Source organism: Cydia amplana, chromosome 4 (assembly GCF_948474715.1).
Source record: "Cydia amplana chromosome 4, ilCydAmpl1.1, whole genome shotgun sequence".
NCBI lineage: Eukaryota > Metazoa > Arthropoda > Insecta > Lepidoptera > Tortricidae > Cydia > Cydia amplana.
Genome location: NC_086072.1, coordinates 18,768,525 through 18,795,867, shown reverse-complemented (window position 1 = coordinate 18,795,867; position 27,343 = coordinate 18,768,525). Strand labels below are relative to the sequence as shown.

General features: G+C 37.3%; 4 protein-coding genes across 4 annotated transcripts; 1 reads left to right on the top strand and 3 right to left on the bottom strand.

Moving 5' to 3' along the window:
* Nucleotides 1–269: 269 nt before the first annotated feature.
* LOC134647668 (oocyte zinc finger protein XlCOF6.1-like) lies at nt 270–7,024 on the top strand. Its single transcript, XM_063502023.1, has 8 exons — nt 270–500; nt 1,115–1,237; nt 2,738–2,859; nt 3,115–3,250; nt 3,866–4,090; nt 5,327–5,482; nt 5,897–6,014; nt 6,756–7,024. Exons 1-8 carry the CDS (start codon nt 381–383, stop codon nt 6,992–6,994), a joined length of 1,239 nt encoding a protein of 412 aa, XP_063358093.1. The 5' UTR covers nt 270–380; the 3' UTR covers nt 6,995–7,024.
* Nucleotides 7,025–8,986: 1,962 nt separating this feature from the next.
* LOC134647542 (zinc finger protein OZF-like) lies at nt 8,987–13,874 on the bottom strand. The gene is made up of 6 exons (XM_063501895.1): nt 13,656–13,874; nt 12,199–12,493; nt 11,618–11,663; nt 11,270–11,423; nt 10,444–10,671; nt 8,987–9,460 (listed from the first exon to the last, which is right to left on the bottom strand). The coding sequence occupies exons 1-6, from the start codon at nt 13,767–13,769 to the stop codon at nt 9,005–9,007; spliced, it is 1,293 nt and encodes a 430-aa protein (XP_063357965.1). The 5' UTR covers nt 13,770–13,874; the 3' UTR covers nt 8,987–9,004.
* Nucleotides 13,875–15,249: 1,375 nt separating this feature from the next.
* On the bottom strand, nt 15,250–18,509 carry LOC134647356 (zinc finger protein OZF-like). The gene is made up of 6 exons (XM_063501690.1): nt 18,324–18,509; nt 17,612–17,849; nt 17,328–17,403; nt 17,088–17,244; nt 16,293–16,526; nt 15,250–15,876 (listed from the first exon to the last, which is right to left on the bottom strand). The coding sequence occupies exons 1-6, from the start codon at nt 18,441–18,443 to the stop codon at nt 15,412–15,414; spliced, it is 1,290 nt and encodes a 429-aa protein (XP_063357760.1). The 5' UTR covers nt 18,444–18,509; the 3' UTR covers nt 15,250–15,411.
* Nucleotides 18,510–21,757: 3,248 nt separating this feature from the next.
* Nucleotides 21,758–23,738, bottom strand: LOC134647541 (uncharacterized protein DDB_G0290685-like). The gene is made up of 2 exons (XM_063501894.1): nt 23,633–23,738; nt 21,758–23,442 (listed from the first exon to the last, which is right to left on the bottom strand). Exons 1-2 carry the CDS (start codon nt 23,736–23,738, stop codon nt 21,758–21,760), a joined length of 1,791 nt encoding a protein of 596 aa, XP_063357964.1.
* Between the last annotated feature and the right edge of the window lie 3,605 nt (nt 23,739–27,343).

Genomic DNA, 27,343 nt, shown 5'->3' with positions numbered 1-27,343 from the left:
CAACGACCGTATTTTTGATAATTCATAGTTTTCGCGCCATTTTTTTTTTTAAAGTTAGTTTGAGGCGAGTTTTAAAACTTATTATTCCATGTTACGTTTTATTAAAAGAAAATGTAGCAAAAAATGCTGTTTTATTTTTGATAACATTTTTAAAGTTTCTTTAAATATAAAATTAATTTCTTGTTTTGTAACACTATTTAATCCTCAGCGTATTTGTGCATGTCTTAAACGTGCTCATATTGTTTTCATATTCAGTTTTGTTTGACAGAAAAGCTTATTGTAAATTGCTAAATTCTAATTTAAATAATTTGTGATTATTAAAAACAATTCTCGTGTACTACTCATATAAATCGAATGTATGTTTAATATACTTATACGAGATGGACGAAGCGCTTGACTTACAGAATGTATGCAGAGCGTGCTTAGCGAATGGAGAACCCTTGAAGGACTTGTTTTCCGTGTGTTCTTCCGATGTATTTAAGTACTGTACGTCTATTGAGGTATGCTATACTTTTTTACAAGATCTATTACCCGTATAAGTTAAGTCTTCCAATATTTTTAACCTTATTAAACATAATTTAAGTTCGTTTTTTTTAGCATTAGAAAGAACTTGCATGAAGGTAAGCGATCTTGACATGTCTTTTAATTGAAAAACGCTTTTTTAAAATCAAAAACTATCACTTATGAAAGCAGAAGAATATAAAATGATCGCATTAGATTCATAATTGTTACATATTTGCTGTAACTTATTTTTAAATAGTTATTTTCGATACAAGTGCGAAAAAGAGGAAATTCGAAACGAGTGGCGATAAATTAAAACACGACCGAAGGGAGTGTTTTAAATCGACACGAGTTGCGAATTACCTATTCGCACGTGTATCGAACAACGTTTTACAGTACATATGGCACTTTAAAGTTTCGACATACGCACGAAAAGTGCTATTTTACGCACTAGTGCGGAAAAGTAGCCCCATATGTACTGTAAATGTGTTTTTCAATTAAAAGACACATCAAGATTGTTTACCTTATCTATAATGCTAAAAAAAAACGAAGTTTATAGCATAGAGTTAACAGCAATGTAAGTTCCCACTTTATCAATTTTTGTTTATTCCAGATTTCCGAAAGTGATCCCTTGCCGAAACTAATATGCCAATCATGTCTAGACTTATTAAACCAGCTGTATTATTTCAAACAAGTGGTTTCCAGGTCCAATTCTATACTGAGGCAACAGTTAAAGGTACTATGCTACACATATTTTACTAGATTCACAATACAAGAAACAGGAAAAATAAGTGGATGTTCCTTCTAGTTTGCTTAAGGATAAAAATTATGCTAAAGCTGGGTTAAGTATGCGGAGTTAATAGCGATTGCTATCCTGTTCTTGCTACACAACACTTAATATACCGCACTGAGCTTTAGCACTAGCTAAGCACCACCATTATGGTTTCATTTAATATCTTTTATGTTGAAATTCACTTCTTGGGTTGTGCCAGCAGTCATCGCTTTCCTCAACATGTGAAACAGTACATTACATACCTAGGGAGGTGAATTCGTAAATGCTCCAGATCGCAGGTGTTTGTAGTTGTCCATGAATATGCGATCTGGGGCTTTACGAATTACCGCCCGTGGTTTGTATAACGTTTCACGTCTTGCCTTGGCCAGGAAGTGAGATTTTCTTCCAGATAGTGGTGACCGGTTAAAAAATAAATAAATACAATCTTCTTCTTCTTCTTCTTGTTAGGGGCTATATAAGGCTCCAAAGCCTATGTATCACTGCGACCATCGCTGATCTATTGTGATCGCCACCTACTACAACTCTCGATCCAAACATGCAACTTCAAATAGCTGCAGGATCTTTTTGAACTCGAGAGACTTTACCTCCTCCGGGCGCAATATGTGCCCGCCCAGGATTAAGTCACGAGTACGCATTAGGCAAGGGCACTCTGTGAGGATGTGCAAGGGCGTCTCCTCTGCCTCCATACAGAGTCTGCACCGCCCCATGTCACGTTTCCCCATGGTGTGCATGTGCTTATTTAGGCAACAGTGCCCAGTAAGCACCCTTACCAAGTTGCGCAGTTGGTTCCTAGACAGCGCTAAGGCGTTCGAGGACGCCTTTTTGCTGAAGGCCTTGATAAGCGCTTTGGAATGGTTCAAACCTGTTGTTTCCCTCCAGAGTTGAATTGTTGTGTATTGACAGTAGGTCTTTAGGATGAGCCGCGTTAGGCTTTTGGGGATACCACAAAACGGCTCAGGACTGTAGTTTATCCCTTTAGCCCCTGCTCGCGCGAGCTCGTCGGCCTTTTCATTTCCTACGATACCCGCATGCCCTGGGACCCAACGTAGAACAACTTTGTTCCTGGCTCCAAGGTTGTTCAATAGTTGCCTGCAGTTCTCAACCAGCCTCGATGTGGTGACATCAGAGGTTAGGGCTAAGAGTGCCGCCTGGCTATCCGAATGGATATAGATTGTGTGATTACCGTAGTTGCTTTGCAGATTGATTGACGCACATTCTAGGATGGCGTATACCTCCGCCTGGAATATAGAGCAAAAACGTCCTAGGTTTAAGCTGATGCTTTTCCTAGGCGCTTCACCGTATACTCCGCAGCCTACTTCAGATCCGGATTTGGAGCCATCAGTGTACCACCTTAGGCTTCCTTCTTTCCACTTAATTTGACTGTTTGACCAGTCCTCCCTCCAGATAAATACAATACTAATTGATGAAAAATAATCACTTCAGGTGAAGGATGAAGGTCAATCTACGGAAAATAATATAAATGATGTGCTAGCCGAGCAGGGCCTTCAGGAAGACTCCTCATCAAGTCCTGAATCCAGTGAGCCATATGAGGAAGCACCAAAAAAGTTTGTTTCTTGTTCTTTAGTTCTATATTGCTACGTTTTACAATTAACATTATATTTTAATAGGTGGTTAGTTTTTAGTTATTTTTTTTTATTGAAAACAACAATCATCCCTGTTTATGTTATTATTCTGAGCTAATTTTAGAGCTAAGGAATTTGTTGAAATATACCTAAAATAATTTATTAATTGAATCATAATAAACTAATGGTGACCCCTATGCTGTACCTAAATGATACACATGATGTTTTTGTTTGAAGGAGAAAAAAACGAGTGTACAGAAAAACTACAGAACAATCAAGTAAAAGGGACCGCATGAAATGTGTTAAGTGTGATAAGAGATTCCAAAAGTATGAGACCCTGGAGGCTCACATGCGGAGCCACTTTGGAAAGAAGGTAAAATATTTAGTGTAATATTTTTATACATGGGTGCAGGTTTTAATTATTACAAAAGTGATTTGTGAGGGAAAATTAGGCCTTATTGGGATTAAACCATTGACATATAATATCTAAGGACGGGCTAATGGGGCACTAAAAATCGTACTAGTTCAGCGGTGTTACTCACGAATTCCAGCCAATCGTGCAGTCTAACGCGTGATGCGAACTCATCAACCAATCGCGTTGTAGCAGTTTCACACCGCTGTACTGGCCCCTGTTTTGCCTCATTTTTATTGCCCGTAAAGCCAGTCCCTACATATCTATGTCAATGGATTAAACCTTATTCTTCAACAAAAAGCGATCAGTCGTAAAAATCCGCACATAAATTCCTAAAAACTAATTCGAATTCGCAACACCTTGTTTGAAAGTCTCACTCCATTATAAAAAATTTCACCATACGGTGATAGCTGTCATCTGCATACAATTTATCACCTTAGAACACAAAATTGTATTGAGATGACAGCGTTCACCGTACCCAAGCTCTGTAAAAAAATATTACAATCTGCCTAAGGTTCAACCCATGTTAAGAGGTACCTGTCTTTAAGTGTTAATTTACCTAAAACATCCCCCCAGCCAGACATCAAATGCAGCGAGTGTGACAAGACGTTCCTCACGTTCCGGAGCCTCACCAGCCACTCCCGCACCCACTCCGGAGTCAGGAAGTACCAGTGCCTGACCTGCGGCAAGGACTTCGCTTACCTCAACGTGCTGAAAAATCATGAGTTGATACATGCTGGGATTAAGAAGCATGCCTGCCATTTGTGCGATGCTAAGTTTGTGCAGGCGCATAATTTGAAGGTAGGTTTCTTTAATTTTTTGGACGCCAATGACCGATATATCCGCACCGTAGGTTCAACGCCAAAGACCGATTAATCGGTCACATATCACAGAGCAACATAGACCTACGTGCATATGCATAAAGTTCAATTTCAGTTTTGACACTTCGGTGACGTGGCGTCAGCGTGACAGGTTAAAGGTTAAACTCGTCGCGTCGAAAAGGTTAAATTCTTGAAGAGATGTAAAATCTGACTGTGCCCGCTGGTGTAGATGGCGTTGAACTGTGTCATACGTGTGTCATGGACTGTCAAACGTCAGCTTTATCCTCCTGACGACGGACGTCCTACACGTAGTACGTACATGGGCCCCAATTGAATTATGTATTCATGAAAATGTATTTAGTGTGAGATCAGGCCCCTATTTCACCACGGTGACAGGTGCGACAATTGTCGACATCACTGTTACTGACGTCACAGGCCTCCATAGACTATGGTAACCGCTTACCTTCGACGGGCGGTGTGCTTGTTTGCCATCATAATATTAATTTAAAAAAAAAACTTCATTATATCGCCAATAAATAAGTACCTACTTATTTTGCGAAGCTAATGATAATTGTCACAAGAAACACGACAATTGTCACGAAATTCCGACACAGTACCACAGTACTCATTTCCTATCAAGAATTACCGAAAGTTCTATTAAATCGTGTGACAATTGTCATCATCGTCATCATAAACTTCGAAAGAGAAATACCTGTTTTTTGCCGATATAAGTTTTTTTAAATAATACAATGATGGTGGCAAACAGGAATACGGCCCGCCCAATGGTAAGCGGTAACCGTAGCCCATTTGTCGAATTGTCGCACCTGTCGCCGTGGTGAAATAGGGGCCAGATCATACATGATCCGAAATTATCCTGACAAATCAAAGGAAAACTTAAAAAAATTACACTATTAACAAATTGATGCAAAGCTTTTCTGCCCATATTGCTCTATCTATTCTATAGTAACACACGTCTGATACTGAGCCGCTACGAGCTAAATTGAGTTAGTATCACACGTGTGTTACTAGGGCGCTCGACTTGTATAGCTGGTCAACCAAATCTTGTCAGTAAAAAAAAAGCGCGAAATTCAAATTTTCTATGGGACGATATCCCTTCACGCCTACATTTTTCAAATTTGCCGCCTTTTTCTACTGTCAAGATCTGGTTGACCAAGTATAGTTAATAACTTTTGTAATGAAAGTTTTTTTTCTACAGATGCACATAGAAACGCACAAGAACGAGAGGAACTACGGCTGTTACCAGTGCGGCAAAAAGTTCGCGCAGCCCGGCAACCTCAAGATACATCTCATACGGCACACGGGCATCAAAAACTACGCCTGCACACAGTGTGACATGAAATTCTACATCAAGGTAACTTAATTATGGGCCAGTCTTGGCCGAAATCGGCTAGGACTGCCTTATCATCATATTTCAACTATATAAAGTTGTATTTCTGCAAGTGAAACGTTTTCTTACAGAAATGTTTGATAAGAAATTTACTTTACTATTTTAAATTCGATCGTTACCATAGGGATAGTTCTTATTAAAATAGTTTATTTGTTTATTAATGTTAAGTCGGTTAAGTAAGAGTTCTTCCTTAAATGGCCATGGCACCTCACTATTAAGAGTTCAGTCAAACATATCTTCAAAACTATCACTAATATCACTTTCAATAGAATGAGAAATCATTATGGTTGTCGTTTCTAAGGTTTTTGAGTACACATAATATTTCAGGTTTATCCAAATACAATTTTTCCCTCAATATAGTTTAAATTGTGATTGCAGGCAGATTTAGTGAAGCACATGCGATCTCACTCGACCGAGAAGCCGTTCTCGTGTCAGCTGTGCGACAAGACGTTCAAAAGTAGGAGTTTCATGGCGATACACATGAGAACACATACAGGTAACGCCGTTACTATTAATTACTACTACGTTTGAAATTGACCGAGTTCCTAACAGTTGTCAAAAATCACACAAAAATTAACTCTATTGCTTTAGACCAGCGGTCGGCAACCCTATGTGGCCCTTGCCTGCTAAAAGGTTGCCGACCGCTGAGATTATGACGTATAAATTAACAATTGCAGTGTGTGTGCTATCAAAATCTTTGCAGACTTATCTTGGTCTAACTCTAGTAATGTTTGAAGTACTTGAAATCTGGGATGTTGCGGATGCAGATTTTTTGACATCCGCGGATGCGGATGCGGATATTTAAAGGCTCACAGCCGCGGATGCGGATGTCAAGATTAGGTACTTAGAAAACGTCAAATATTACATTTTTAGTATTTTTTTATTTAAAAAACCGAAACGTTTAGTATTTGAGCAAGAATATAGGTACCTATTTATAGGTGCGTTATATTTAATAAAGAGTAACTTGGCCGACTTTTCTGGATCTAGACCATTTCGTTATAGGTAATGACGAAATTACCTAGCACTTACGCCGCCGCTAAGACGTTCCTGTACCGACTTGTTCGACATCCGCATCCGCATAAGCTCCGCATCGAATTTATGCGGATGCGGATGCAGATGCGGATGTTGAAAATAATGCGGAAGTTCCGCAGTTGCGGATGCGGATGTTCGCAACATCCCTGCTTGAAATATTCACTATAGTCTGTATGAGGCATAAATTAAATATTAATGTTTTCAGGCGAGCGCCCATACGCCTGCGACCTCTGCCCCAAGAAGTTCATGGCCCGCAAGGACCTCCGCAACCACCGCATGATCCACACCGGCGAGAAGCCCCACAAGTGCCAGCTCTGCTCCCAGGCATTCATACAGAAGTGTGCTTTGAACAGACACATGAAAGGACATATGAGGGACGACCGGCCGACGATTCCGGACCATGCGCCGCTCGCTGTCACTTACGAGTGGAGGAACGATACGTGATTGTGGAGGTAAAGCAGCATCCTCTGAGAGGTTTGTCTGTTTCTACAACATTGGTGTTAAACAGTGAAGCTGTGTCATATTAATGAATTTTAAGTGATAGTTGTGTAGTGCATCCTTTGGGTATAGGATATATTTTGTTTAGAAACCCCACAAGCGTTTGTTTTAACTGTCGACATAAATCCTGGTCACGGCACCAATTGATGAACATATCATGAAGTTGCTATAACCATAAGGGTAAAGAAACAGATACAAGATGATACCCAAAAGTCTTAAACCTTACAAGTGTCAGCTCTGCTCCCAGCACTTCATACAAAAATGTGCTTTATATAGACACATGAGGGATGAGTGGCCGACGATTCCGGACCATGCGCCGCTCGCTGTCACTTACGAGTGGAGGAACGATACGTGATTGTGGAGGTAAAGCAGCATCCTCTGAGAGGTTTGTCTGTTTCTACAACATTAGTGTTAAACAGTGAAGCTGTGTCATATTAATGAATGTTAACTTTTCCACGCCGTGTCAAACACAAAAGCTGTCACTCAGACGCCACATCATTGAAGTGTTAAAACTAAAGTTGAACTTTATGTATAAGCATGTAGGTCGATGTTTCTCTGTGGTCTGTGACCGATTAATCGGCCTTTGGCGTTGAACCTACGGTGCGGATATATCGGTCATTGGCGTCCAAAAGGTTAAGTGATAGTTGTGTAGTGCATCCTTTGGGTATAGGATATATTTTGTTTAGAAAGCCTCAAGCGTTTGTTTTAATTAACTGTCGACATAAATCCTGGTCACGGCACCAATTAATGAACATATCATGAAGTTGAAGTAAAGAAACAGATACAAGATGATACCCGAGAGTGCTAAACCTTACAAGTGCCAGCTCTGCTTCCAGGACTTCATACAAAAATGTGCTTTATATAGACACATGAGGGATGAGTGGCCGACGATTCCAGACCATGCGCCGCTCGCTGTCATTTATGAGTGGAGGAACGATACGTGATTGTGGAGCTAAAGCAGCATCCTCTGATAGGTTTGTCTGTTTCTACAACATTAGTGTTAAATAGTGAAGATGTGTCATATGAATGAATGTTAAGTGATAGTTGTGTAGTGCATCCTTTGAGTATAGGATATATTTTGTTTAGAAAACCCACAAGCGTTTGTTTTAACTGTCGACATAAATCCTGGTCACGGCACCAATTGATGAACATGTCATGAAGTTGCTATAACCATAAGGGTAAAGAAACAGATACAAGATGATACCCAAAAGTGTTAAACCTTACAAGTGTCAGCTCTGCTCCCAGCACTGCATACAAAAATGTGCTTTATATAGACACATGAGGGATGAGTGGCCGATGATTCCGGACCATGCGCCGCTCGCTGTCACTTATGAGTGGAGGAACGATACGTGGTTGTGGAGGTAAAGCAGCATCCTCTGAGAGGTTTGTCTGTTTCTACAACATTAGTGTTAAACAGTGAACATGTGTCATATGAATGAATAGTCACAGTAAGTATGTTTGTAAGTCTAGCAATCATTTCATTATTTTTGTTCTTAGTAGATAATCATGGAAATCTATGTAATTTATAATTAAGTTTCTATCTAGCAAGGAAAAGACAATATTGTATAAATAATTTATTTGTGAAACCAATTATAATTATTCTCCATAAATTACAACAAAAATCTTTCTTGTCTACTAGACATTAAGTAACGGCAGCTAAGTTGCAGATGAAAGATAAAATTGATATTTTATTCTTGTAAATTATAAATAAACATAAATATCGTTATTAGTATTTTTTATTTTAAGTTACAGTCTCCATCAGTTACATCGGAGCGACGAAGGTGCTCAGAAATAGCTAAATGCGTGCCTCCTATTGTCAAGGCGTTAGGTTAGGTACATTTGTCCTATGTAATAGGCATTCCATAGCTTGTTACATGTTAAATCGTATAATACGAACATTGCATCCGGGCCCATAGCACATAAATAAAGTTATGTTTAGATTTTTCTTCTTACAACCTACTTATTATGCACCTTCATATGCCGCCTCCTAGAATTCCGTCTGGAGAACCTCATTCCACACACAACACACTCAAACGGTTTTTCTCCAGTGTGGCACCGTTCATGCTCCTCCAACCCGTGGTGGCCAGCAAAGCTCTTCGAGCAATACTTGCAGCTGTAAGGTTTCTCGCCAGTGTGCATTCTTTTGTGGGCCTTTAGAGATGGTTTGGACGTTAATGACCTTAAACATACGTCACATTGGTACATAGGATTTCTTCCCTCGTGGCGCATAATATGTTGTTTAAGGTAAGCTTTCTCTGAGAAAACGTAGCCACAGTAGTCGCATATGTACTGTCTGTTCCTGTGGTTTATGAGGATGTGACTGCCGCAGACCTTCTTGTTGATGAATTTCTTGCCACAGTACTCGCATGGATAGTTGCGTTCGCGGTTTTTGACGTGCGTGTCTAAGTGGTGCTGTGGATGAAGGAGTTTAGCTTAATAAAAGCTTTTATTCTTAGGGCCTACCTTACAAAAAAAAACTATTTTAAAGCCATACACTAGTATGTGATGTGATGCACATTAGGCCTTAGGATAAGATAGCTAGTTATGATGGATATTTCACTGTGAAATAAAAAACCTTGCCGAATAATAGCAATTGCATGGCACCTTACAAAGTTAAAGGATATCGCCATCTAGTGAAATTTTCATCAAAGTTGTTCACTATACAAATAATTCTTTGACTTTGGCACTCTGATTAACATCAGCAATATCAACATTACGAGTCAGTTGCACTAAACCATCTGTCAGTTAAGGAGAAATTAACGTTTATATGAAAATTTAACTATCCATTCTTCCGTTGTTACCACTGATAACCGGAGGGGAAAAATCCCAGTTGTTACCACTTACAAAAACTTGGTGGTAACAGCTGGGAATAACCCGGTCTATCTTTTTGAGGGCTTTCCCACATTAAAGATAATAGTTATTTGTACAACAAAAGATCAAAGTTTGACATTTCTTCGAGTGCTTATTTTGAGTCCCGTGCAAGCGAAAGATTCTATACTAGATTCACGAGCGTAGCAAGTGAATCTAATTTAGAATCTTGAGCGTAGTAAGGGACTCAAAAGCGCACGAGATGTAAATAACTTTGATCTCGTGTAGTTCACAAAACTTTTCACCTCAGCAGTGAGAACATATTAGAGAACCCGAAAAATGTATTCCTTCTTCATCACTTACCTATTCACTCATGTTTTCTTAAGATATACTAACAATTAAGTTTTCACCTCAGCAGCTCGAACAAATACTTTGCTACTTAAAAACAGTGAGCAAAATCGCATTTTGCTCACTGAGTGAGCAAAATCACATTTTGCTCATTTTGTCTCACTCAGTGAGCAAAATGCTCACTGTTTTTAAGTAGCAAAGTACCCTTGTTCGAGCTGCTGAGGTGAAAAGTATCTTACCTTATATGTAGCAGTGTTCTTAAACACCTTCCCACACTCCTCGCAGACCCGCTGCCATTTTTGCTCGTGAGTTCTCTGATGACACCTGAGAGTGTGCGGGTTTCCGAAGACTTTAAAACATATCTGGCATGTCACATCCTTGAGAGTATAGTCGGTGTGACTAGACTTTATATGGATGCGGAGCCTCAAAGCGCTCTTGAAGGGTTTGTGGCATATGTTACACTCTATCTAAAAATGCATTTTAGGTCAATACTGAGTTATTTTGGCTCAGGACCGCTTCGTCTACAACCACAATCCTATTTTGGTCACCTTCTTAACTTGTTGTTATTGTCATCACTACACCTTATAAAACAAGTCCCCCGTCGCGTCTGTCCGTTTTCACCTATCAATAGAATGATTGAGGAAGGTTTAGGAGTATAAGAGAAAGATCCCGGCAATTTACCAATACTGCTTTTCAGTTGGATAAAAAGCTATTTGCAAAAGTTAATGAAAACTGGAAAAGTGCAGATTTACATATGGCAGTCAGGATAATGGATGGTACACCTGCAAATTGCAATAAGTAATATGTTACTCTTCGAAGGCTGCAAAAATTGATGACACGTTCTTATGTCTCTATAAGATCGTGTCAGATATTTTTGCGGCCTTCGTTGTGTAAAATATTATTGCAGGTGACTGTAGAGGCATTGTAGATGATTTAAAAAGGTGACGAAATAGGATTGTGGACGAAGCGGTTCTAAGACGTTATTTTTAACATATAAATACGAAATATATTATCTGAAAAATCTTAAAATAAAATATTCTGGCCCTTAGACAAATAGGAACTTACAAATTCCCCATTTCCTTCCTTGGGAGGGCATATTATCATATGGTTCTCCAGCCGTTTTTCAGATGAAAATTTCTTATTACAGCGCTCGCAATTGTAATTCTTCGGGTTTTTAGCTTTTATACGCTTTTTGGTTGACTTCATAAGTTTTACTGAGCTGAAACAGACATTTGTAGCACTAAAAAATAGTTTTAATGAAATTTAATTTAGTAACACATACATTGCCAGCGCCTCTCGCTACATACGGGTTTTCCTGTGTTGGCTGTGTTATGTGTCTGTGTCCACCGGAACTTTTGTTATTTAAATGTATCATAAAACTTAGGGAGTCATATTATTTTAATATTAAATTACCTCGCACTAGTTTCCTCAACACGTTCTTTAATATCCTTCTGTGCATCTGAAAATAACAGATGTTAGCTTGTCATATCTAGTTAAAATGTTCCACCCTGAGACTCAAACTATCTCCATACCATATTTCATCTAAATTTGTTCAGTGGTTTAATAGTTACACAAACCTGTCGCCATAAAACTGCTACCATACTATCAAAGTTCACAAAGTTTTGCTCTCATTTTAAAACAACATGCTTAAATTACATGAAACTTGGCATGAACATTTACATAACATCAAGTAACATATATCAGTCTGGTACTTTTTTTTGTTGCAAATTTGTCATACAAAGAAAATAGTGAGTATAAGCTGTGTAAAACTACTACTAAGAGTGTTACTTCGATTGTATGGTGGCAGCTAGAGATGTGTTTGCATTTATAATCTTAAGTAGGGATATAATATATACATGTGATATAATTCAATTTTAATTAGGTACCATCGCCCACACTGTTAATTGACAGTTCATAAACCTTATTACAAAAGGCATAAGGTCCACCGATGGACAGTTAAAAGTGTTGCTGTTTGTACCATAACAAGTACCTACCATCATTATGGCTGTCACTTAAAATTTCTTCCGCTTCTTCTTTAGCATCTTCTATTTCAATTTTTACATTGTATGTTGTTTCTAGAGCAATCAGCTCGTCTCCACTCATATTCTGTGTCGGTGCCACATCCTCAGATGTATTTGTTTCCAACTTCAAAGTAAGTTCTTCTCTTAATAACAATGTATGTAACTTGTTTTCTGACTGAACACATCTTGATTTGAATTCTATAAACTCATTAATAAATATGTAACAATGGTCACATAAAGCCTTTGGAAGTTCATCTTCGTATTTTACCTGTAATATAACATGTACAGTCAGCAGCAGAAGTTGCTAAGCCGGCGAGGTGTTCAAAATTACCTTGAGGCGCTCTTCACTACATAGTATAAAACAAAGTCGCTTCCTGCTGTCTATCTGTCCCTATGTAATCTATGCAACGGATTTTGATGCGGTTTTTAGGGTTCCGTAGCTAAATGGCAAAAAACGGAACCCTTATGGATTCGTCATGTCTGTCTGTCTGTATGTCTGTCCGTCCGTATGTCACAGCCACTTTTTTCCGAAACTATCAAAAAAAAAAAAAAATCAAAAATGTTTTATGTATAAACAGTGCTTATCACATAAGAACTATACTGTTGAAACTTTGGTCAGTAGATGTATTCTGTGAACCGCATTAAGATTTTCACACAAAACCAGAAAAATAACAATAAATTTTGGGGGTTCCCCATACTTAGAACTGAAACTCAAAAATTTTTTTTTCGACAAACCCATATATGTGGGGTATCTATGGATAGGTCTTCAAAAATGATATTGAGGTTTCTAATATAATTTTTTTCTAAACTGAATAGTTTCCGCGAGAGACACTTCCAAATTGGTAAAATGTGTGTCCCCCCCCCCTGTAACTTCTAAAATAAGAGAATGATAAAACTAAAAAAAATATATGATATGTACATTACCATGCAAACTTCCACCGAAAATTGGTTTGAACGAGATCTAGTAAGTAGTTTTTTTTAATACGTCATAAATCCCCTAAATACGGAACCCTTCATGGGCGAGTCCGACTCGCACTTGGCCGCTTTTTTTAATAGATAGAGTGATTCAAGTTCAAGAGCCTTCCTCTTGTATAATTTGTTAACCTGTGCGAAGCCTGGGCCGGTCGCTAGTATTCTATTAACAATAAAGTTGCGTCAAGATCCCATTATGGAAAACGCTTGTAACTGCCATAAAATTGTATGATTATTTGAACTATCGTAAAATCAGGATTTTAAGTGACCCAGGCGATCGTAACCATGGCAAGTGACAAGAGAAAGTAGTTGATCTAGTTGATCGACCCAAATAGTAAGAGAAAACTAAATTGAGTTTTATGATTGTACATAGGTTTATTAATTAACAAATATTCCGATAAATACAGTTTTTGTACGATATTTAGCGGTATGTTAACATAAATAATAAGATAACATACCTCGATTGATGTACAATAGAAATACTGTTCAGGACTTATGTGTTCGTAAATAAAATGAGAGAAACACTCTGCTCTACCGAGGCAAGCACGGCATGAATTCGTCCATTGTTCCATATTACAGATGGTATTGGTTTATTATTCTAGTTAATTCATAAAATAAACTACAATTATAAAGATAAACAAAACTACGATTACGATACGTTTCGACTTTCGTTTGACAAGTGAAGTGAAGTGAGTGAACCAATGACCTACGAAAGTGCGAATGAATGAAAAAATAACGAAGTGATGAACCGGTAAATACCGATAAACATGAACTAAATACATAGAAGGAAATAGTATCGATTGTTTTTGTTATTTTGATATTAACTTTGAACTATTTAACTGAAATATAGTTGGTCAAACCAATTTGTCAGTCATTAAGAACCAGGAAAACTATACTCATCTTTTTCTTTTGGGTACTAGTGTAAAACAAAGACAGTATGATTCTTTCTGTTTGAAGGGTCATTTGCAAATTTATTGTACCTTTGTCTAATTTTTTCTTAACATTCTCAGTTTCGTAACGAAAATTAACCATACAAAAATGCAAATTTGTATAGCTAACATTCGTAACGAAACTGAGAAAATTAAGAAAAGATGAGATTAAGTTTTCTTACGGTACCTACTAAAGATTTCTAAAGGTACAAAAAAATGCAAATGACCCTGAAATAAGACAGTCCTTTGACAAACTATATTTACAACAAGTAAAACAATTCCAGTTTTGAAATGAGTGAATGATTGATTATTTCATTTTTAAATTACTTACAAAATTAAAAATTAGAATAAGAAACTTCAAAAATGGCTTGCTCATATCCCTCCCTTCTATTTAATAATAGTAGTTTATGCAACAGTGATATAATAAGGGTCGAAGTTACAAAACGAGACGTAGTCGAGTTTTGTAAAAAAAGACCCGAGAATTTTAAGAACCAATTATGAGCTGTTGCATACATTACTTTTTCTATGACAGCTGCAGCAAAAAAAAAAGAGTTATTATTAAAAAAAAAGAGTTATTATTTAAAAAAAATTGAGTTATTATTTAAAAAAAAAAGAGTTATTATTGTAAATGAAAACATACCTCTTTCAATCAAGATGATCGGAACTTGTATCTTTAAAAAAAATAAAGCAGTTGTATTATACTCATAAGATGACTGCTAGCAGTCATCTTATGAGCCTATAGACAAATCATTCAAATGACATTGCTTTAGATATCACTGTCAGTCATTTAATTGACACATTTAAGTGCTGGAGTAGAAAAAATATTATATCTCGTTACTTACTTGCCGATTAAATTTAAACTTTAATATTTAGTATGGCTATCAGCTATCACTATAAGTACCGCTGCCGAACGGGATATGGAGATCCATTATATCAGTTATCCTTTCAAGTGGCAGGACGCTGGCTCGTGGTCGATTAAGTCATTTAAATTTAAAATTTGATTAATTGAGATAAAATCAAAATTCCAACTACTAAAAAACGACGTATGCCACTTGAAGGGCTAAATCTTTTTCTTTATGATACCTATCCATAACATTGCATAAGTCAAATAAAATATGCTTATAAAAAATCACTTTTAATTTCCACAATTAATACAAATTCATAATATAGTATTGTCCTTAAAAAACGGACGACACAATGAATTACCTAATCTTTCAATTTATTTACCCGTTTCAGAAGATTAGGAAATCGTTTTTATGTCACTTGTATGTTGTTCCAAGTTCTTTTACGTACATATCCTTTCATGCACCTTCATATGTCGTTTCATAGTGCCGCGCTGCGTAAAGCTCTGCTCACACACCGCACACTTATGCGGCTTTTCACCCGTATGTATCCTATGGTGGTCGACTAACATTCGTTTATTAGAAAAGCTCTTCGGGCAAAAGTTGCAGGCGAATGGCTTCTCCCCAGTATGTATCCTTTTGTGGATGACTAGCGACGAATGTGCTGCGAAAGTCTTGAGACATAAGTCGCATTTGTGTAGCAGTTGTTTTCCTTCGTGTATCATGATGTGTTTGGTGAGGTTGCTTTTGTCTGTGAAGGGGTAGTTGCAGTGGTGACAGATGTAGCGGCGGTCGCTGTGGCGGCGCGCGGCGTGGGATGCGCAGGTCTTTTTGCTGAGAAATTTCTTGCCGCAGTGTTGGCAGGTGTGGCGACGCTCGCGGTTTTCTACATGTGTTTCTAGGTGAGCCTGAAAAGGAAGATTGTCTTTTCTTATAATATTGGAGGCAAACCAGCCGACGAATCGCCTGATGGTAAGCGATTACCCTCGCTCATAGACACCAGAGGGATTGTTAGTGCATTGCCAGCCTTTAAGATAATAAGGGAGTATGCTCTTTGTTTGATGGTTGGTTTTGAGAATATCGTTACAGTATCTAGACTCAGGCGTCACATCGCACAGCTGTTTTATTGAATGATCCAGCAGGAATGTTAGATATGACTAGTAACGCAATCTATGCTGGGATAGATCCATTTTTGTGATTGTTCGAACTGTTCGAAGAACCTGGCGTCCGTTTAACTATGCCTGATTGCTTTATATAAAGACTGAGTAAACAATGCAATTTTAAGATCTATCTTTATTAAATAATAATAAAGTTACTGTCTTACCTTCAAAGTCAAATTACTTTTAAACCCCTTCCCACAAACGTCGCATATCCTTAGCTTCCTCTCCCCATGGGTTGTGCAATGTATTGCCAGTGTGCGGGGGCTCTTAAAAACCTTGGAGCATAACTTGCAGGTCAGCTGGTCGAGCGACAGTCTCGTATGTTCACAGTCATTGTGCCGTTTCAAACCTCCCCAGGTGGTGAATGTTTTTTTGCATGGTTCACAGAATATTGAAGTCTGAAATGAAAGTAATGTTGGTACATTAGTTATGTAATATTGATGTTCCATTCTAAATATAATATTAAGCTTGCTCAGTCACCAACTAACAACCATACCAGTACCAGTTGTCTATGGTGTTAATAGAGTCTGTGCGGAAAGAGACGAGTTGTAGAATCATGAATCTAGTATTTTAACTGGATCAGGCATGAGGGGTGGGGGGGGGGGGGGAAATAACCGAACGGGATAGTCTTATGTATCTTTCAGTAGGAGTAGCAGCGAAAGCGCTATTATTGTTTGTTCTTGTCACAGTCTCACATATCGTCGCTATACTTACTCAACCTCATATCTGCAACAATCATTTGATGGAAGTATTAAGGGCGATATTTTTTTATTCCCCACCATAAATTAGTATGGATCCAGGCATGGTAGGCAATAAATATATTCGACCAATCATAGAGTCGCATTGCCTATGTTTTGTCCACACCACACCTATTAGGATCCTACCATCTATGCGTAGAATGTATTGGATCCTATACATTTCACGACTCTTCTCTCTCCGCACAGACTCTAGTAACTTACTGTTTTTCCTTCATGCTCCAGCAAGTGGGCTTCAAACCGCTCTTTAAAGCCAAACTTTTTGTAACACAATTCACATGTGAATTCAAACTTTTTTCTTGTCTTCTTTAATTTTGATACCGGCTTTGCATATTTCTTTCTAGTTTCTGTCTTATGATTTCTGAAATAAAAACCTTTATTATAAGAATAATTGTAAATAACCTGCATCATTAGGATTAATTTATATTTTTGTAGTGTTCTTACTCTGTGTTGTGTGTATAAAGTTTTTCATGTCTATCTTCTTCATAAACATCATTGCAAAAATCTGTTTCTATATCATCTGGAACAGTCATATAAGATATTAAATTATTATTTTTAAATTAAATAATAAAAAATAAATAATAATAATATAGGTAATAGTATAATATAGGTTTCTGCAGGTTATTAAGGTAGCTGCCATATGATGAGTCAAGTCTCCAACAAAGTAGACCTTTTTTGGAATGCTCTTAGTTAAGATTTTTTTATATCTAAAACAAAATTAAATGTACCTATATCAGCCAAATCTTCATTCTTCACAAATACATTACTTTCAAGTGTTTCTTCATATTCATTCCCTTCAAGTTCAGATTTTAAGTTAAGATAATTCTTGTTTTCTGGTTCACTATTGTTAAAAATATTATATAATATATTCTCTGATTGTATACATAACTTTTTAAACTCTGAAAATTTTGTGAGTAAGCCATAACAACTGTTGCAAAGTGATTTTGGAAGTGCATCTTGCTTTACCTAAAATAAAAGTATCAATTGTGAAAAATTTATTGAGTCTTTGTTTAGATTTCATTAAAGTTGTTGTCCTGAATGAATACCAATTTAAAATAAAAAAACCGGCCAAGTGCGAGTCGGACTCGCGCACGGAGGGTTCCGCACCATCAACGAAAAATAGAGCAAAACAAGCAAAAAAACGGTCACCCATCCAAGTACTGACCCCGCCCGACGTTGCTTAACTTCGGTCAAAAATTACGTTTGTTGTATGGGAGCCCCACCTAAATCTTTATTTTATTCTGTTTTTAGTATTTGTTGTTATAGCGGCAACAGAAATACATCATCTGTGAAAATTTCAACTGTCTAGCTATCACGGTTCGTGAGATACAGCCTGGTGACAGGCGGACGGACGGACGGACGGACGGACAGCGGAGTCTTAGTAATAGGGTCCCGTTTTTACGCTTTGGGTACGGAACCCTAAAAAAGATTAACACATACCTCAAGGGAAGTACAAAACCAAAAGACTTCGGGTGAAATGTTTTCACATAAGAAGTACGTGAATGATTCCGACGTCGATAGGCAAGCACGGCAGCTATTATTCCATTTCTCCATATTCATTAAGAGAACCAACCCAATTTATATATTTTATAAATTAAACTTTTCACAATAAAATAAATAAACAAACTTCGGGACAAATCAATTTACTCACATTCGCTCAAAAATGACATTTGAATGGAAAGACTTGAATGAGACAAGTGAATGAAATGGTCGACTATGAATAGTGTTGTACACTTCGCTACATAAAAATACCGGTAATTCAAAATAATCGAGTGAATGTGAGCATAGATTAGTATATGTTATTACGTTGTAGGTGGTTGTGAGTGAGGTAAGTACACACATTAACATTTGTGTTGTGAATATTATGATGTGAAAGGGCCGATATTTTTTTTTGTAGGCGATGCGTTTCCCCTCTGCCAAAGGTACGAGATTGCCGGTCATGCCGTTTATATAAAACTAGTTGCGACGCGTCCCGCGCCGTATTCAGCGAATCTCAGTGAGCGTGGAATGACGTGAGCTAGAAATGCCGAGTTGCAGCGTGTTTTCGTGTAAAAAGAGATCAGACACGTCTAGTGTACAAAAGGATAACGTTACTTTTCACATGTAAGTATCCTTGCACCTAAATATTATCAAATAGTGCACTAAATTAGTATAAAAATAGATAAATATTGTCAATCTAAAAGTGTTGCCACTTAATGGTACTAGATCTACTTTAGGGTAATTTTTAAAGTTGGCTGAATTTGGTTTGAATATTGAAGTGGACTTAAAGTCTATTTTTTAATTCGGTAGACTGAAATGACAGTTAATAGTATGAACATGAAATGTCATTTCATACTATTAACTGTCATTTCAGTCTACCGAATTAAAAAATAGACTTTAGGTAACAATAGATTACTGTTCGCAAATTCATTTATTCCTTTATTTTTTACACCTTTTATTTTTATTTAGCACTAAGGTATTTACGGTCGTCACTTTGTTCTGTAAATAGGTACTTATAGTTTGTTACTCTGGCACCACCGTAGTTAGGTACTAGGAAAGTTAGTGATGTGATGGGCCAGCACAATAACAAATGTGGTGGTACCAATACCAAAGTTAATCTTTTAGGAATTGTAAACTCTGTTAATAAATATTTTTTTCATATTCAATTAATATGTTATATAATATTTAAAACGTTCGCGTTTTGAACACATATTAACTCACATTTATAGATTAATTTCGCGTTAGACCCGTCTATAAATGTGAGTTAAGAATATGTTATACTTATTATTTATTTTTCAGATTTCCAAAAGTACCAATGATCCGGGATGTCTGGATCCGAGCTTGTGCCAATCATGTTACATGGACTCCTAAACGGACTAGCACAATGTGCTCCCAGCATTTTGAAACTTCCTGTTTTATAGTACAATCTGGTAACAGAAGGAAATTGAAACAGTGTGCTGTGCCAACTTTGAAATTGCCAAAGGTGAATCTTATTAATTACTAGGTTTTGCCCGTGACTTTGTCCACGTTGAACTGAACTTCTTTAACGGCTCAAACTATACTTAAGCATACACTTTATTTCGGTTATTTTAACATACCGAATGCAAATGAATTTACCTAGTCCAAAGGAAATATGAAAGATAGCTGATTAGCTTAGGCGACTATCCTTAACTTTTAAAGAATTGATTTTATTATACTTTTGTATTCACGATTTCGAGAAATGCAGTGTTTAAGAAGTGGCTATGGGTAACTCTTGATTTATTTTGTCAGGTTGAACGTTGTGAAGAATCTGAACCAGGAACGTCTGTTAAGATTGAAACATTCGAAGATTCTCTACCACCTAAAACTCAAGAATGCAAAAGTATTAAAGATCAGCCCCTTGCGTCACAGTCAGAAAATCACAACTTACATATATGTGACACAATAACGATAAAGTTAAAAAAGAAGCTACAGATGAAAAATATAAAAATAAAAAGACTTCAATCACAAATTAGATATTTAAAGAATAAAGTTGCTGAAATGGAAAAAATATACAATATCGACTAAATATACAAAAATATACAATACAAAATATACAATATTGTCTTCGGTTACCGCGATAGTTACTCACGAAATAAAACTATTAAAACGAAGCTGTAAAGTAAAGGGTTCGAAACGTCGGGATGTAGAATAAATTCAATATACGCGATATAATATAATCCGTTTTAATAGTTTTATTTCATATACAATATCTGATAAATCGTTAATTGATAAAGAAAATCGTCAAATTTTAGGCAAAATTAGCGTAGAGGAAAAAGTGAAAAGTATACTAATATTAGAATAAATTATTTGTGTAAAAATACTAGATAAATTATTTGCAAACGTGAAAGCTGCAATAACGCTTAATATTTTCCAAATAAACGATTTTTTTTTTAAGTTGTTTTTAGTTCACTGTTTCTTGTTTATGCCATCTTCAATAAGTTCAGGTAAAAATGTAAAACGTTGGTATGCGTTCCCTCTTGCGTATTCGAGCAATAAAGAGGCAGATGACGAAATTTAGATTTTCGTGTTTCGCGTTACGGTAGGCCCTCTGACTGAACCGAGATTTGGACCAGTCATCCATGTTGAAAAAAAAATTCTGTTACCTATCCTTTTATAATATTTGCATTCGTATGCTATTTAAAAACACATTATAAAAGAAAGCCATTCTAAACCCTAGTTCTATCCTAAACAAATAGACAAACTAACATACATACAGTTCAAAATTGCAAGTTAGTAAAATGCTGGTACAAAAACTTGATATTTAACTATTATTATTAATTGGTAAAACTGACCATTTATATATGATCATGCGCCACGTTGCAGAATTTCACTGAAACATGTTTTTTAATACTATACTGAACCGTCACACTATACATGAGAATAACAGCGCCCTCTTGACAATGATCATATATATATGAATCATATATAAAATATCGATAAGTATATTTTTATTGACGCGTTCTCGCACTATCTACTAATACGTAGATAGTGACGTCATAGCAAAAAGACATTGGAGCATTTGCCTCCGTCCCCTGCGCCGAAGACAACAGAATTTTTCAGATATACTTGGTCAACCAGATCTTGACAGTAGAAAAAGGCGGCAAATTTGAAAAATGTAGGCGCGAAGGGATCACGTCCCATAGAAAATTTGAATTTCGCGTCTTTTTTTACTGACAAGATTTGGTTGACCATATATATTTATTAGTGCGCGTAATTTCTTCGGTTGGTTTAATGCTCTAAAGAGTCTAAAGTACTCTAAACAGTCTAAACATCTACAGGATGTCAAATAAAACGGATCATTTTTTTTAGATCATATAATAGTAAATTGAATTTATAATAAGAAATATTTTACAACATGACATTATCATTAATCATTAAATAATACCAAAAATACTAAGCAACTTCAAAAATAAATATGTCCATGTGCTTTGTTCTACAGGTAGTGTGCGTGTGTAGCGAACACCATCTTTATCCTCCTTTTCGTTATCTGAATGGCCGTCGCCACCATTGCTACTTCCTTGGTCACCATCAACATCATGGTCGTTATTTTCAACGGGAGAGTCTCCGCTTTTATTGTTCTCCTTTTCATTATTATCTGAATGGCCGTCGCCACCATTGCTACTTTCTTGGTCACCATCAACATCATGGTCGTTATTTTCAACAGGAGAGTCTCCGCTTGTATTATTAGACTTTTCATTGTTATCTAAATTGCCGTCTCCATCACTGTCACTTTCTTGGTCATCAGTTTGGTCGTTATTTTTAACAGATGTTGCTTCAGTTTCACCTGAGTCATTGTTTTTCTCACCTTGAGCATTGCCTTCGTTCCCATCTTTGACTTCGGAATGTTCTACATTGTCTACGGATCGTCGGCGCCTAACTTTACCGCCTGTATTTGGAACGCGTTTGTCTGCTCCATGACCATGATTTCCTTTACTCTGTGAATTGTCCCGTCTTTGCCTGACATCATCATTCTCCTTTTCATTACTTACTGAGTCATCGCTGTCTTCGTCGCTTTTACTATCTTGGACAACATCAGTACTATTTTCACCAGGTGACGAGCTTTCTTTGCTTTCACTTGAATCGCCGTTGTTATTATCATTGTCTTTATCTTCGGATTGTTTTATATTATCTTTAGATCGTCGGTGCCTACCCGTACCATCATAATTTGGGGCACCTTTGTCACCATGACCCCCTTGATTTCCTTTGTCACGTCTATGACGACTACCATCTTTATTCTCATTTTGATTACGATCAGAATCATTGCTGTCTTCGTCAGCTTTTCGTTCATCAACACGGTCCTTATTTTTAACAGGAGGGCTTTTTTCGTTTTCACTCGAATCACTGTCGTTCTCACCATCACCGCTAGAGTGGTCTACATCTTTCACACTATCTTCGGATTGTGCTTTAGTATCTGCATCGGAACTGTCCTTATCGTCACCGTCATGTTTTCCTTTAGCACCTGATTCGTTATCTCCGTTACTCTTTCCATAGTTTTTATCTGAGCCATGATCGTTTCCACTTGTATTAGCTGCTCCTACAGTGTCTTTTTCGCTTTCATTCGATACGCCTTTGTCATTTTCACCATTATTACTACCCTGAGCGTTGCTATAATGGTCTCCAACTTCTTCAGGATTATCTACATTGTCTTCTGAACGCCGAGGTCGCCCACCCGGATTTTTACCTCCTTTTCCACCTCCACCAGGACCGCCTCTGCCACCGCTACTACCTTTACCACCATTGCCTCCATGACCTCCGTGATTTCCCTGGCCACGTGATTCATTTCGTTTGTGTCGACTAGCACCTTTATTTTCCCCTTCATTATTATCATTTTCATTATCATCATAGTCACCATTTTTTGCAGCACCATTGCCGTTGCCATTTTCTCCTAATTTATCGTATCGACTACTTCCATCGTTATCATCATGAGCGTTGCTAGTCTGTCCATCTTTAACACTAGCTGGATGTATGTTCCCAGCATTTCCACAATTGGCACCTTTCCCATCATTTTTTACATCCTCGGCGGAGCCGATAATACTGGCTTCATCTTTCCTTATACCACCTGGAACACCACAAAAATAAAATTGTGTTGACATGATACTATTTTTTGCCAACCTATTATAGGTACTTATTAAGTTATTAGGTATGTCTGCATAACGGGGCTATATAGGTATCTATCTGATGACAGGGGTGAGGATATTGATTACTTGCCCGTGCCACCTTCCATCACCAAATAAGCTATCGAGATTTACGCGTCTGCGGTGAATAAATATCCTTATCAACATACAGTCCGGACGGTGTATTCGTATTCCATTTGTCGCCGCCCCAAGTGACCGCCGCCATAAATGAGGCGGGCATGTCCCAACCCCAGAAGACAAATGGGAATAATTTATATGAAATCACCTATTCCACATAGGAAATGATAACACGTACATGACGTACATCATTCGAACACTCTCATACTATCCTTAACAAATTATCCTCCAACTTCATTAATTGTTCCCCAAACCGACTGTCACCGTTTTAAACTTCGCAAAATGCATTCTATGGGAAATTTCATAGTCCACTGCTGATTGACGTTCATCAGTCCGTTAATAGTGGTTTGTGCAACTGGCCCTTAGTAGTACCGTCTACAAGTATCGATAACATTAGGATAGGTCGTGTTACATACCTGGTGCTGCATTGGCACGCAAAAGGAGCCCAACACATATTAACAGTACCAGTCGAGCCATACTCCGCAACTGTACAAAAATTACCAGCAACCCATCTTTTATACATCTATCCTTTAAGAGGACCGGAGGAAATGACTGCCAAAATCAATTAACTTAACGTTTTTATTGTTAGATGTTTGTCAATTGTTCTTCCTTAACAAATCTATGTCACAAAAAATAAATGCTATTTCGGTTTGATTCTTATTGTCATAGTGATTGTGAGATACGAGTATATACCTAGTTCGCCATCAGATATATCGGAGCGCACGAGGTGCTTTAAAATATCTACCTCTCTGAACACGCACTGTGTTCAGATACCCAAGTATTTGTCAGCACCATGGCCACTCCGTTATAGGCATATGATGGTGACTGTGTGGAAATTAACCCATTTTGTTTACATAGTATATTACCTACTCTGCTAAATATTCAAATTTTAATAAGACGAAAAGTCTCAACAGCGATTTGCCGTACGAAACTTATATATTTTTATGTTAGAAAAAAAAAACAACTCGAAAATGTTAGGAATATTAAATTCTGATGTTTTTTTATTTTATTATTTAGATTAATATTTGTGCCACTTATTCAAAAATGTGATTCAATAATTCTAATGTGTTTTACAGGCATTGCGCTTTTATTAGTATTGTCTATTAAAAGAATACTTACATATACCTACATGTAAAAAAGCCTATAGGTACCCGTAGAATCCTACCATACTACATATCGAGTTCACGCAGACAGATATTTTCACTATGCCGCCAGCGGTGATCGCCGTGAAATTAGCGTACGATTGTTGTTTGATGACGGAAGTCTAATCGAACAGTTCTCGGTGACTTTACACTTTTGGGAGGTTTTCCCCGTCGCAGCGTGTACCATCGACCATTCGTAAACTTTATTAAGTCGTGGTAAGGTCGTTTATAGGTTATTTTATTAGAAGGAACTCCGCTAAGCACACACTTTTACGCGAAGTTTACGCGTATTCTTTTGTAGTTACCTGTTACATCCTAAAGGCCCCAGTACACAATGGGCCATCGCCGGCCACTCCAAGGGACGCATTTATGCGTTAGAGGGAGCAAGTGATATTGCTATCTCATTCTACCGCATGGCTGCGTCCCTTGGAGTGGCCGGCGATGCCCATTGTGTACTGGGGCCTTTATAATCATAATCAACTCGCACATTTAAAAAAAACATGCAACGTATATTGTACAAAAATAGTAAATATTGTAGAATGCTTATACCCAATTCAATGAAGGGACAGCATAGGGACAGTACTTAACAGCGGAAGTTACGACACGGGCGAGGTGTACAAAATGAATTTATATTTTGTACACATTTATATTTTGTGTATTGAACTAGTTTATTGTTAAACCCCCAAGGCTTTTGAAATAGAATGAAACAGAAGAAATGCAACTCTGTTCCGATTGAAAATGGTTTAAATTACATTGAAGTAATTAGTACATCAAATGTATCGGAGCGGCCAACATGCTCAATAATATCTGAACACGCACTCTAACGCCTCGACAATATAGGCGTGTTCATATATTTGTGAGCACCATGACCGCTCCGGTATATATGATGGCGACTGTACAGTAATTACTGGATGTTTGATTGTTAAAATAACACAACAATTTATAAAAGTAATATAAAATTTATTTCATAGGTAACATTGAAATTTAAAAAAATCTCATGATTAAATCTCTTAGCACTTAGCAACTGCTTAATTTATACTTATTTAAACAAACTTTCCTAACAGTCGCTTATGGAATGTTTAACATCCACCACCTATACTTATAACTAAATATATGTATAACCTCTGGCCGCCCAGAGGCCTATAAAAGGTCTCCCGTTCCATTCTAATTTGAACCTTATTTTTACTAATCAAAATTGCATTTGTAATAGCAAGTTTTGATGTCTGGGCGGCTATAGGATATCTATTTATCTATAGCGATTCAGTTCAACTTTCGTATAAAAGTATGATATGCGACCCTTATACCATTACAAGATAATCTATTAGCAATAATACCTATTACATAGGTCCGTTTCTCACTTTTAGGCACAGACAAGACATCCTCTAGACTGAGCATAGTAACGCTACCTCTGCCACTATATACGGTAGTTTTACTCCATCTTCGAGTCAGTGTCAGAATCCCGTGCCGTGATTGGTCCGTGTCTTTGAACGGACCAATCACGGCACGGGACTCGCTCACCTCGTCCCCCGCACCCCGGTATTTTTGGCAGTATCGGTTTCATGAAATAATTGCTCTAAACTCCGTCTAGAGGATTCCTAGTCTATGTTTTTAGGACATGTCACGCTTCGCCATTGTTTTACAAGGTTTTCCTAAAAAATCCAAATTCCAATGAATCCAGCTCTGCCCTAGTAGCACGGTCGCATTTTTATCATTTGTCACCATGCCTGTCACGTTCTAACAAGTATGTAAGTGCGAAAGTGACGGGCATAGTGATAGTCGTTAAAAATGGAACCGTGCTGAGCCCGCTGATGTTTAATTTGGAAACAAGTTACATTTCGCAAAATTGCAATCTAATTTCAACCTTAAATCGGAATGCTAAAGATGAAATTCTATTGGCGCGTATCTGGTCGATAAGTGGTACTATGTCTGGAAAAGGGTTAAATACATTGTTACAAACTAACATTGGATGGAACTACATTTTGGTATTAAACTCGGACCAAGAATGACAACGTGTGGCAATGTCATCATTAAAGTCAAATTTATATGATAATATGATGTTTTTATGACACTCCCTCACTTTGTTATATTCAAGTGTGTGCAAAGTTAGCCTAGACGCACTATATACGTGATGTTCTACGGGAAAAAGTACTTATGGCGGCTGGCGCTTACGTCGCATAGCACCGCAATACTGGAGCGGCGCCAACCACCATAAGGTACATTTACCCGTGGGACGTCACATAATAGGGATGATGACACATGTTGAATTTTATAACAAAATCTAGTAAAATAGATAGCAAACGAGCAATTTATCACAATAATGTGGATATTAAAATAAAATATTGAAAAATTACAAAATTACAGGACCTGAAAGTTTCAAAACTTAAGTTTTTTTTAACTTCCTAAAACGATAAAAGTAAGGGTACCATTCGATTCCTTACATTTCATCCAAAAAAATATTGTATAGCAACTATTATAACAAAAACGCAATTTTCTTGTTTTGTCCATACTACAAGCTGGGCGATGACGTCACGGCCTCTGGCCGTTTTGTATAGGGCGTTTCGCGAGT